Source organism: Tiliqua scincoides, chromosome 3, assembly GCF_035046505.1.
Source record: "Tiliqua scincoides isolate rTilSci1 chromosome 3, rTilSci1.hap2, whole genome shotgun sequence".
NCBI classification, from domain to species: domain Eukaryota; kingdom Metazoa; phylum Chordata; class Lepidosauria; order Squamata; family Scincidae; genus Tiliqua; species Tiliqua scincoides.
Window position 1 is genome coordinate 202,213,800 of NC_089823.1, and position 12,160 is coordinate 202,225,959.

General features: G+C 42.0%; 1 protein-coding gene across 1 annotated transcript in view; it reads right to left on the reverse strand.

Annotated features, from left to right (window-relative positions):
- COPB2 (COPI coat complex subunit beta 2) overlaps nt 1-11,221 on the reverse strand; it is a 26,862-nt gene extending 15,641 nt beyond the window's left edge. The window contains exons 1-10 of the mRNA XM_066620248.1: nt 11,135-11,221; nt 8,856-8,993; nt 6,287-6,373; nt 5,532-5,658; nt 4,149-4,297; nt 3,421-3,567; nt 1,948-2,047; nt 1,073-1,215; nt 644-843; nt 393-503 (exon numbers count right to left, since the gene is read on the reverse strand). Of these exons, the coding sequence (XP_066476345.1) occupies nt 393-503; nt 644-843; nt 1,073-1,215; nt 1,948-2,047; nt 3,421-3,567; nt 4,149-4,297; nt 5,532-5,658; nt 6,287-6,373; nt 8,856-8,993; nt 11,135-11,137 (1,205 nt within the window). The 5' untranslated portion in view covers nt 11,138-11,221. The remainder of the gene's footprint in view (nt 1-392; nt 504-643; nt 844-1,072; nt 1,216-1,947; nt 2,048-3,420; nt 3,568-4,148; nt 4,298-5,531; nt 5,659-6,286; nt 6,374-8,855; nt 8,994-11,134) is intronic.
- Between the last annotated feature and the right edge of the window lie 939 nt (nt 11,222-12,160).

Here is a 12,160-nt window from a genome sequence, read left to right on the forward strand (position 1 = left end):
GAACCGATGAGTCCAGAGAGGCAATCAAGTCACCACAATGTATCATAGATATAGGACAAAAATCCACTCAGCGGCTAAATGCCTGACGAAACAGGAATGTTTTGAGGCTTTGCCAAAAAGCCATGAGAGAGGGAGTAGTTCTCAGTGCCTCTGGGAGGGCATTCCACAGTTGTGGTGCCACCACAGAGAAGGCTTGTCCCCAAGCCACCAGCCCCTCTCACTCGGGACAAAAGTGGCACTTGTAGAAGAGCGCCTTCAGCTAACCTAAGAGGACAGGCTAGAATGTATGGAAGGAGGAATTCAATATTCTTGAATTCATCTTAGTACACAGATTCAACAATGGAAATAGCTACCAAAACATTACCAAGTTAACATTTAACTACACCACTTACTCTGAAGAATCATGTGCCCAGGCAAACTCCTGTGCAGAACCAAAACTCTTATTTCTCAATGCCATAGCTGTGTAAATAATGTATTCACCATCCCCGCATACAACCACAAACCTGGAAGGTAGTAAACACAAAAGTTCTAGTAAGAATTCAATTAAGAATGCAAAAAAAAAGTTGTGCACAAGAAAAAGCACACAACAGAATAATCAAGTAGAAGGACTTAACATTTACGTTCTGAAAAAGAAATCTCTTACCGTCCATTAGGATTGTGCTGAATAGTCTGAGGATATATTTCACAACTGCCCATATCCTTCACAGCAAGAGGCAATCTCTCTCCATCTTTAATTTCAGCATCTCCCATTGCTTTCAGATTAGCCTGCTGAATTTCTGAGTGCTTAGCCCAAATAATCTTTCCATTAGCATCCATGGACATGGCTGGTTCTTCACGGCCAAGCTAGCATGTACAGAAACCACAATGGAAGTAGAAGTACATATGCAAAGTCTCATGCATCTAATATAGCAATTTGCTTAAAATTCTTTTTTGCATTCGTAATGAACAGGCAAGTCGCCAATGCAATGTCCCAAGAATGACTTCTGCTGCTCATTAAATTGAAAAAAGGTAAAATAATCACTGATCAATCAGTGGATGTCCAACACAGTGATATGTTTTCTAAGATACATACCTTAACTATGATGCTACCTTCATCATATCCTAGAGCCACATTATTGGAGCCTCTCAGGCTTGCGACACACCATACTCGCTCCATGCCATAATTCAATGTACTTTCCAGGCGGTAAGTGCTTGAATGCCAGATCCGAACAGTTCCTTTAGAAAGGGGACAGAAGTGACATAATTTTAATCTATCCTTGACTGAGTTATCATATGTAGTATTATTATTGAGATGCTTTAAAGATAGGTTTTTTGTTTTTTTGTTTTTAAAGAGGAGCAGTGTGACTAGGAACTGCCCAACACTACTGCCCTAGGTCTGTCACAGCTGTCTCTGTGGTGGTGCTGCCTTGGTGTGGCTTTGGGGGTGGGGAGGCCCTTAACATGCTCTGTCACATTTTTCCACAAACCTAGAAATGCAGTGCTTCTTGTTTTATATGAAGAGATTATGCTAATGAAGAAGTTCCTTCATTCATGCTGTCTCTATAAATAAAAACAAAAATCTCAATTCTAGTTTTGTGAAAATGGCACGATGGAGCATGGTAAGGAAGTGGATGATATGCATTCACTTACTTTCAGCAAGTGGGAAGCTGATCAAAGTGGTTCACATCCATGGTGGGCTGGAGAGATGAAGGGTGCCCCAAATCTGCTGCCCCCCTCTCCCCCCAAAATCTGCTACTGACACAGGCTGCATCACGTTGTGTCATGGCTGAGCCAGCTGTGACTAAACGTAGGCCTATATGCTTCACATTCTCTTCCTCCTATGCACTGTTCACTTTTGTTACCAGTGCATTTGTTATTAAAGGGTTGTTGAAAGGGAAGACTGAACATAACAGTTCTAAACTGAAATAAACTTTAAGATCAAAAACCGCTATGGAGTAATGATATTACCATCTTCAGAGCCAGTGATGATAATGGGAAGTTCAGGGTGGAAACTAACACAGGACACATTTTGTGCATGTCCCTCCAGAGTTTGCACACAGGTTTTATTCTGGAAGAAAAAATAAAGATGCAAGTAAGACTCAATACCACTAGTTACATGATTAGGTTAGAAACCGGTAAACTCTAAAGTGCAGCAAAACTGACAGTCTTGTAGCAACAGAATTAACACGGCCACCCCTCTTTCAATTTATTGAAAAATGAGTTTCTCCATTAGTTTTCAGTTCCAATCACAAGGACAATCAAGGTGACTTACAGGTAAAATTCACTACAAAATAATCCAATAAAATTTCAGCAATATTAATATAATTTAAAATACATTCAGGAAACCAGCAGCAGATAAAAGCAAAAAAAACTTAGGGGAGAGCAAAATAAAACAGAAATGTTTTCATTCTGCCTGAAGACGACACCCTCAAGGCCAAACATTTTCACAGAGGAGACATTCCAAAGGCGGGGGGGGGGGGGTATCATTGAATTACCCACTCCCTGCCAAAAGAACATAAGAACAGCCCCACTGGATCAGGCCATAGGCCCATCTAGTCCAGCTTCCTGTATCTCACAGCAGCCCACCAAATGCCCCAGGGAGCACACCTGATAACTAGAGAGCTGCATCCAGGTGCCCTCCCTTGCATCTGACATAGCCCATTTCTAAAATCAGGAGGTTGCACATACACATCATGGCTTGTAACCTGTAATGAATTTTTCCTCCAGAAATTTGTCCAATCCCCTTTTAAAGGCATCTAGGCCAGATGCCATCACCATATCCTGTGGCAAGGAGTTCCAAAGACCAACCACACACTGAGTAAAGAAATATTTTCTTTTGTCTGTTCTCCCAACACTCAATTTTAGTGGATGTCCCCTGGTTGTGGTGTTATGTGAGAGTGTAAAGAGCATCTCTCTATCCACTCTGTCCATCCCCTGCATAATTTTGTATGTCTCAATCATGTCCCCCCTCAGGCGTCTCTTTTCTAGGCTGAAGAGGCCCTAATGCCATAGCCTTTCCTCATAAGGAAGGTGCCCCAGTCCAGTAATCATCTTAGTTGCTCTCTTTTGCACCTTTCCCATTTCCACTATGTCTTTTTTGAGATGCGGCGACCAGAACCGGACACAATACTCCAGGTGTGGCCTGGAGCAATGGGATGCAATGGTGGAGCAATGGGATGCAAACTAAAGTCTCTGTCGATAAACATAAGAGTATGCGCAGATTCATCAGGAAGATAGTGGTCCTTCAAGAATCCTAAACCCAAGCCAAGTTGTATTCTATTTGCTACATTAGAAATATGACATGGAATTAATCCTTAACTGAATATGGTTCAATTACAAACATGTCCACATATTTAGTTCTCAGTTAAATACATCTACATAATGTTAGCCTATTACATACACCTCCAACATTTTTTTTTTAAAAGGCAAGACACAACATACCTGATAATCCCAGATCTTAACAAGGCGGTCATCTGCCCCTGAAATTAAGTACGGTTTATCTCCTCCACTGTAGTAATCAATGCAATTTACACCCTTCTCATGGCCTTCCAAAGTGAAGTTGGGCGAGGATGAACCAAGCTGCCATACCTTCCAAGAAGAGGAAATCAGTCATTTGATGAGTCTTGCCAAGTCAATACCAAGCAAAAAAGAACCTTTTTCAAAATTTCAGAGAAGGGCAAGACAAAATAAACTGGCTTCATAAATTTAGTACAGAAAATAAAAGTCAAACAGGTTCTAAAGCTTTGGATTCAGACTAACTCAGATTTTCTCCCCAAATCCTCCTAAGTAAGACCAAGCACCAATAAAATAACCCAAGCACATTTGCCTGAGCATTACATTTCAGAGGTTGTAAGAAATTAGCAGTTTCTTCAGATTTCTAAATGTGATTATGAAGAACCCAATAAATAATTCAGGAACATGCTGAAACAATATCAGCCTAAGCTCACACCAAGGCCCTTAGGTTTTGCCTTGGATGCCTCACCTTCACGGTCCAGGACATATTGGTGGAAATAAAAATTTAGTCTGAAGAATTACATGGTATAATAATTTGAATCACTTCCTGAACTCTGCCAGTTTGTCCATAGATAAACATCTTCAATGTAAAAAGAATGCACTGTATTTCATTTCAAGTTGAACGTACTGAATTTTCAAGTAACACATCACTGTACCTTGATTGTCCTGTCCAGAGAGGCACTGGCAAACTGGTTATTGTCCTTGGGATTGATGACAATTTGCATTACATAATGAGTGTGCCCTTCAAACACTTGAGAACATGACCATTTTTTATCCCAGTCCCATAGCTTAATAAGCATGTCATCTAGATGGCAAAAAAAAAAATGTAATCAATATGTTTGTTAATTTGTCTTGTTTCCCCACTCACCCAAGTAAATTAGCAGCAAAGCCCTATTTTCATTTTTTCTTCTTCTTGTACAAGTCTGAAAAGATTTGTGACACTCTAAAATAAAACTTAATCACCACTCACTACCTCTACTTTTTAAATCAGTAACCACTTTTCCAGAAAATTAAGATTGCAATTCTTTCACTTTCCTGGGAGTAAACCTCACTGAACACAATGGAACTTACTTCTGAGTAGACATGCATAGAATCATGCCCTAACTTGCTCAGAAGTTAATGTTGAAATTTCTACTATTCACAGATTCCCCAAGCATGTCTTTGGGTTTCTTTGAAGTCCCATGATGTTTGAGAACCGCTTCACAGTGGGAGAAAGTTGCTAATGGAATACAGATATCCAGGATTCTAGCCACCTGTACAAAGAAACCTCCAAGATCGTGGAATACAACTAGGCTTAAGTTAGACCAGGGGTGCCCAAACCCTGGCCCGGGGGTCACTTGCAGCCCTTGGGGGCTCCCAATCCAGCCCTCGGGGAGCCTCCAGTGTCCAATGAGTCTCTGGCCCTCCAGAGACTTACTGGAGATCGTGCTGGCCCAACGCAACTGCTCTCAGCATGAGGACAACTATTCAACCTCTCACCTGAGCTGTGGAACAAGGGCTTCCTCCACTACTTGCTGTTTCACATCTGTGATGCAGCAGTGGCAGCGAAGTAAAGGCTGGCCTTGAGCTACTGTATGACCTTCATTCATTCATGTAAGTTCCAGCTCTAATAAATTCATTTATGTAAATTCATTCAAATTTTAAATGTAAATTAATACTTTTTTCCCAGCCCCCAACACAGAGAGATGATGTGGCCCTCTTGCCAAAATGTTTGGACACCCCTGAGTTAGACAGTCTGATGTATGAGGCCAAACAAGCACTGGCACTAAATATAGTGAATAAAATAACTGAGAAGACCATGAGGTGACATCCAACCTAACAGCAGTCATCCAATTCTCAATGTTGAGGTGCTGTAGCCTTCTGTATCAAACTCCAGAGTGCCCGAATGGGATACTTCAAGACAATACAGAGCTCAATATCTTAAAATTAAAAGCAATCATTTTAATCATATATGCATTATTATTATTATTATTATTATTATTATATGAACAGCTGACTATAATTGAGATAGCAATAAAATTAAGCAGTTAAAGCCTTACCACTGCTAGTTAGAATGAACGGCTGTGTAGGGTGCACAGCAATGCACCGGATATAATCTGAATGTGCTTCAAACATGTGGACTCTTTCCAAGGTATTGTAGTTGAAAACTCTAATTTGCATGTCATCCTATAGAAGAGAAAAAAACCCCAATGATATCAGCTTCTCTGTGTATGAACACTAAGCATTCATCCTGAATTTACAACTCTGAATCCCAACTTCAGTATTCATGAATAGAAAAAACAAGTGAATACCCCTTCAGGCTTTTAGTAAAAAAATTCAGAAGTTTTTATCATTACTTTGCATTCAGTTTGGTGTTGTCTATTTTTTTAAACCTTCTGTTCTATCACTGTAGCTCCCATTAGCACACATAGTAAATCACTTTTTGAAATTCCCAAATCATGCTCACACTAAATATAAAAAGCAGTTGGAGAGTTCAGTGCAGAAAAACTATAGCAGCAGAGGTCAAATACTAAAGTACAGTATAGAGAAAGTCCTGTAGAATACAACTTGTGTACAAAGTCATAATTATATTTCACAACTTACATTTTACTACTAAGCCTGAATTTCAATATCTTTCATGTATTAAGCCAAGTAGCAGAAAGTTTCCAGATATAACAGCAGCCTGGGTCCAAAAAAACTCATATTGTCCAGCATCCTCTTTCACACAGTGACCAAGCAGATGCCATACAACAAGTAATCCAGTAATTCTATTAAGATACAGAATGTACAAGACAGAAAAAAATTGACAACTTACAGCTCCTGTAACAACCCAATTCTTTCTCGCTACAAATTTAGCTGCTCTGACTGGAAGGTCACATACTTCAAAGGTCTTCACAAGTGTCTGAAAACAAATTATATAAAATGTTAACACAATCGGGGGAAAAAATGACATCACACACATTCAAAACGCTGGATGCCTTTAAATCAGCACTCTCCCTTCAAATGGTTTTACAAAACTTCTGAAACCATCCACAAGCATGTGGATGCGGGAGAACCCTTGGACATTGTATATCTGGACTTTCAGAAGGCGTTCGACACGGTCCCTCATCAAAGGCTATTGAAAAAACTCCTCAGTCAGGGAATTAGAGGGTAGGTCCTCTCCTGGATTGAGACCTGGTTGAAGACCAGGAAACAGAGAGTGGGCAATTTTCACAATGGAGAGAGGTGAAAAGCAGTGTGCCCCAAGGATCTGTTCTGGGACCGGTGCTCTCCAACCTCTTCATAAATCACCTGGAGACAGGGGTGAGCAGTGAGGTGGCAAAGTTTGCAGACAACACCAAACTTTTCTAAGTGGTGAAGACCAGAAGTGATTGTGAGGAGCTCCAGAAGGATCTCTCCAAACTGGCAGAATGGGCAGCAAAATGGCAGATGCATTTCAATGTAAGTAAGTGTAAAGTCATGCACATTGGGGCAAAAAAATCAAAGCTTCACATATAGGCTGATGGGTTCTGAGCTGTCTGTGACTGATCAGGAGGGAGATCTTGGGGTGGTAGTGGGCAGCTCGATGAAAGTGTCGACCCAATGTGCAGTGGCAGTAAAGAAGGCCAATTCTATGCTTGGGATCATTAGAAAAGGTATTGAGAACAAAACAGCTAATATTATAATGCCATTGTACAAATCGATGGTAAAGACACACCTGGAGTATTGTGTCCAGTTCTGGTTGCCACATCTCAAAAAGGACATAGTGGAAATGGAAAAGGTGCAAAAGACTGCAACTAAGATGATTACGGGGCTGGGGCACCTTCCTTATGAGGAAAGGCTATAGCGTTTGGGCCTCTTCAGCCTAGAAAAGAGACGCCTGAGGGGGGACATGATTGAGACATACAAAATTATGCATGGGAAGGATAAAGTGGATAAAGAGATGCTCTTTACACTCTCACATAACACCAGAACCAGGGGACATCCACTAACATTGAGTGTTGGGAGGGTTAGGACAGACAAAAGAAAATATTTCTTTACTCAGCGTGTGGTTGGTCTGTGGAACTCCTTGCCACAGGATGTGGTGACGGCATCTGGCCTGGATGCCTTTAAAAGGGAATTGGACAAGTTTCTGGAGGAAAAATCCATAATGGGTTACAAGCCATGATGTGTATATGCAATCTCCTGATTTTAGAAATGGGCTATGTCAGAATGCCAATGCAAGGGAGAGCACCAGGATGCAGGTCTCTTGTTATCTGGTGTGCTCCCTGGGGCGTTTGGTGGGCCGCTGTGAGATACAGGAAGCTGGACTAGATGGGCCTATGGCCTGATCCAGTGGGACTCTTCTTATGCTCTTATGTACATACAGTATTACAGAATGGGTAAAGGACAAAGGAGTGATCCTTAAATTCTAGGGCAGAGAGGGGAAACAAATGTTTCAAGAAGCTTCTCCATCCATTTTTCTCATACAAATACTATCTTAATACTCAAAACTCCAATTTAACTAGGAGTCACAAGCACATTGAAGCAAAGCTCCATGCTCAGATCTCATGCTGGATGAGGAACCATACATGTAATAAAGTGCTGTGGACATGGTTCTTACCACAAAGCAGCTGCCAGTGCTGTTTGCACAATAACCTTATTAGAAATACAGCAATAGCACATTTGGCTATTTGGAAGACAGAATGGAACAGAGATGAATTTAGTTGCAACACGCTTCCCTGAACAGCTAATCACGGCAACTGCTTTGAAAAAAGCTTACATGTCCTACAAAGCTTCCTCTGTTCTAGTGGCATGAATAATAGACCCAAATAAATATACAGAACTACAGAGTATCCTGTGTGTTCAGCAGCTATATAAAATTAAGTTTTAAAAGCAGCAAATAATTTAAAACCACATTAGCATTTAAAGAATTACTGTAAGTTCTTCCATTTTTATTCTCTTTAACATTCATTTCACATCTTGTTGGCCACACATTAATACCAACCATACTGTTGCAATTTTTCACATAACACAGTGTTTCTCAAACTGTGGGTCAGGACCCACTAGGTAGGTCATGAGCCAATTTCAGGTAGGTCCCCATTCATTTCAATATTTTATTTTTAATATATTAGACTTGATGCTGCCATGGTATGTGACTGCATTTGGGGAAATGTTACACATCTGTACTTTGAACAGGCTACTATGTATATGCTTTTAACAATGGTAGTCAATGGGACTTACTCCTGGGTTAGTGTGGGTAGAATTAAAGTCTGGGATTGTTAAAAGTTTCCCTGCTTGATGATGTCACTTCCAGTCATGACATCACTTCCAGTGGGCCCTGACAGATTCTCATTCTAAAAGGTGGGTCCCGGTGCTAAAAGTGTGAAAACCACTGACGTAATATATTGTATATCAGATCTTACCTGTGTTTCATGGTTCCAAACACAGACACTGCCATTATAAAGACTAGCCAACATCCATGGCTCCGTGGGGTGCAAGTCTACACTCTTCACACGGTCAGATCGAGCTGTTAGTTTACGCTTTATATCAAGTCGAAGAGGCTAAACAGCAAGAGATTTAAGACTATAAGATCATTTTGAACACAACAAATATCAGTTAAAATAAAAGTGAAGATGAGAACTACAACAGGCCTAGTCAGGCAATTGATCTTCCCAAATATAAAGATTACACACTGTAACCATAGTTATGCAATCTTGCACCTATCCAGATAAATTTTTTACAACCTTAAAAAAAGTCATCTTGCACATTCTTAAATTTTAACAACTTACATCAATTTTAGCACAGGGACAACTAACAACATCACTATCATGCAACTAGTCCACTCTGTGCCAATATCTGAACAACACCATGTCTGAATTTTCATACAACACTAAACATGAATAAGCTAGTAGTACAAGGTAACTGTTCATGCTGTACAGCCTACATTCCCTACACCTACTGTCAATTTATCTAATTCCTTTTGAAAGTCCTTTATAGCCTGTACAACTGATGATTGATCACTGCCACAGGATGTGAACTCTATACTGTGGCAGCGAATTCTACAAGTTAAATGATGGAAATGATGCGTTATGTAAAAAAATAATTTCTGTCCTTCCTGCATCTACTGCTAATCAATTCTACTGGATTACCCTCAAATGCTAGCATTATGGAATTGATTTTTTTTCTCTTTCTATCCACTTTATAGCATGAAGTTCAATAAAACTTTTCAATGGCTCCTCCTTTTTCTAATCTAAACTAAAAAGTCTCACATGATTTAGCTCTTTCTCACTGGAAAGGTGTGCCAAACTTTTGATCATTTTGTTTGCCCTTCTCTAAAGCTTTTCCCACCTTGCAATCTCTTTTGTGAGATTGGGCAACAAGAACAGTGTGCAGTACTTCAAAGATAGCAACACACTAGATCAGCGATTTTCAACCTTTTTAATCTCAGGGCACACTGACAAGGCACTAAAATTGTCAAGGCACAACATCTGTTTTGTGACCATTGTCAAGGCACACCATGCTGCTGGTGGGGGGATCAAATCTCCCAATTACCCTACTAATAAATGACTCTCCCCAAAGTCCTGCAGCACACCTGCAGACCATCTGCGGCACAGTGGTTGAAAATTGTTGCACTATGTATACAGAGGCATTACAATACTGGTTGTTTTATTTTTGTTCCTTTCCCAATTGTTTTTTACTTTTAAAAAATGAAGCTACAAATAACGAGTTCACAGTTCAACTGAGCCAGCAGAACTTAAAGATCTACTTGCTGAGAAGTCACAAGTGTGCATAAGCGATACAGCTACAGATACAGTTTGAGTGGGAACAGAATAGGACACACCTCCCACAGACTCAACATAGGAGCAGGCTGAGAGCCTTCAGTCTGTTATTTACATTCTGTACAGCATCGCAGGTGCAGGTAAAGATAAATCAACCTAACACTACAGAAGCCACCACTGTAAAGCACAACCTCTGTGGTAACCAATGAGAAATTAGACTACCCCCCCCCCCAAATGAACAGATTCCCGTTCCATAGATAATGGAGTTACAGTCAGAAATCAACAGGTAAAGCTTTCCCTGCCTTTGCAACCTCCATGCTGGGAAAGAAACATAAGAAGGATCAGGGTAAAGTGGGCTCATCAAAACCAGCCTCCTGCATCTCCCAGTGGCCCACCAGATGGCTCAGGGAGTGCACAAAACAACAGGAGACCTGCATCCTGGTGCCCTCCCTTGAACCTGGCATTCTGTGGCAGCCCACTTCTGAAACAGGAGGTTGCACACATCCACCATGGCTTGCAACCTGTGGTGGACTATTCCTCCAGAATTCTGTCCAAACCCCTTTTAAAGACATCCAGGCCAGATGCCATCACCACATCCTGTGGCAAGGAGTTCCACAGACACACCACACGCTGGGTGAAGATTTTCTTTACAGCTTTACCTGGTGAATGCCAGCCTTGCTATACTGCTTTTATAGACACAGAAACTTCTTCCCTTAACAGAGGGCAACACCAGCTACATCAGCATGGAGGGGATGGACAGCAGCGCCCTGGGCCGGCCTGCCTGCCCTTCTCCCCCTGAGTACTCCTGGCAGGCCTTTCCCCCCTCCGTCCAAGGCCTGCTCCCCCTTGACCTCCAGTCACATTCCTCCCACCATACCAACCCCCTCTCTTCGGGGGGGGGGTTACAGCAGCCCACAGCTCACCATGACTTCGGCTCCCTCTCAGGGCTGCAGCCACCCAACCAAGCCAGGAGGACTCCAGCTCACTTCACCTACGTGGAGCTTCCGACTTCGGAGTTCTCGCGAGGCTTGGGAGGGAACAGAGAATTTAGGAGCAGGGCTTCTTCCGCCTGCCAAAGGAATCCACTCCATAGGTAAACTAATGAAGGTGTAGAGTCACGTTGCACACCCACCGCTCTCATTGCGAGGTCCGTGTGGTAGACTAAAAAAACGATAGAGTCACACTCATTGCTCTCATTGCGAGATCCCTGCTTCAGTCCAGCTCCAATTTTGAGGCTGTTAGACTGGATAAAGTGCAACGTGGCTCCTTTCAGCTGAGCTCTGGCTGTGGAGGGGGCTTGCTTTTAAGGGGGCAATTATTGCAGTCCTATGTGCACAGTTTCCTGGGAGTAAGCCCCACTGACTATAATGGGACTTACTTCTGAGTAGACATGCATAGGGTCGGGCTCCCAGGCTGCAATCCTATCCAAACTTTCCTGGGAGTAAGCCCCATTGACTATAATAAGACTGACTTCTGAGTAGACAGACAGAGGCTTGGGCTCTAACACATGCACTACAAATTGGGAGAGTTAGGACAGACAAAAGAAAATATTTCTTTACCCAGCGTGTAATTAGTCTCTGGAACTCCTTGCCACAGGATGTGGTGATGGCATCTGGCCTAGATGCCTTTGAAAGGGGATTGTACAGGAGGGGGCTTGTATCCAATCCAAAAATGGTACTGTCTTATCAAAAATGAGTTCTTCATATAACCCTGCGCAGCCTCTTTTCTTTTTCTTGCCCTGCAGCGCTTAAGGCTGGTCGGGCTCAGGGTGCTACAGCACAGGTTTGTTGTGAAGACACAACAGTCGGGGAAATGAGGTAGGCAAGGGCCAAGGCAGGGGTGGGCGAACTGGATCCCAGCCTGGGGCAAGATCAGCAGTGGCCCCCATTCTGATTGGGGTCAGGGCATGAAAAGGTTGAAGACCACCATGCAATAACATTTTCTTTTGT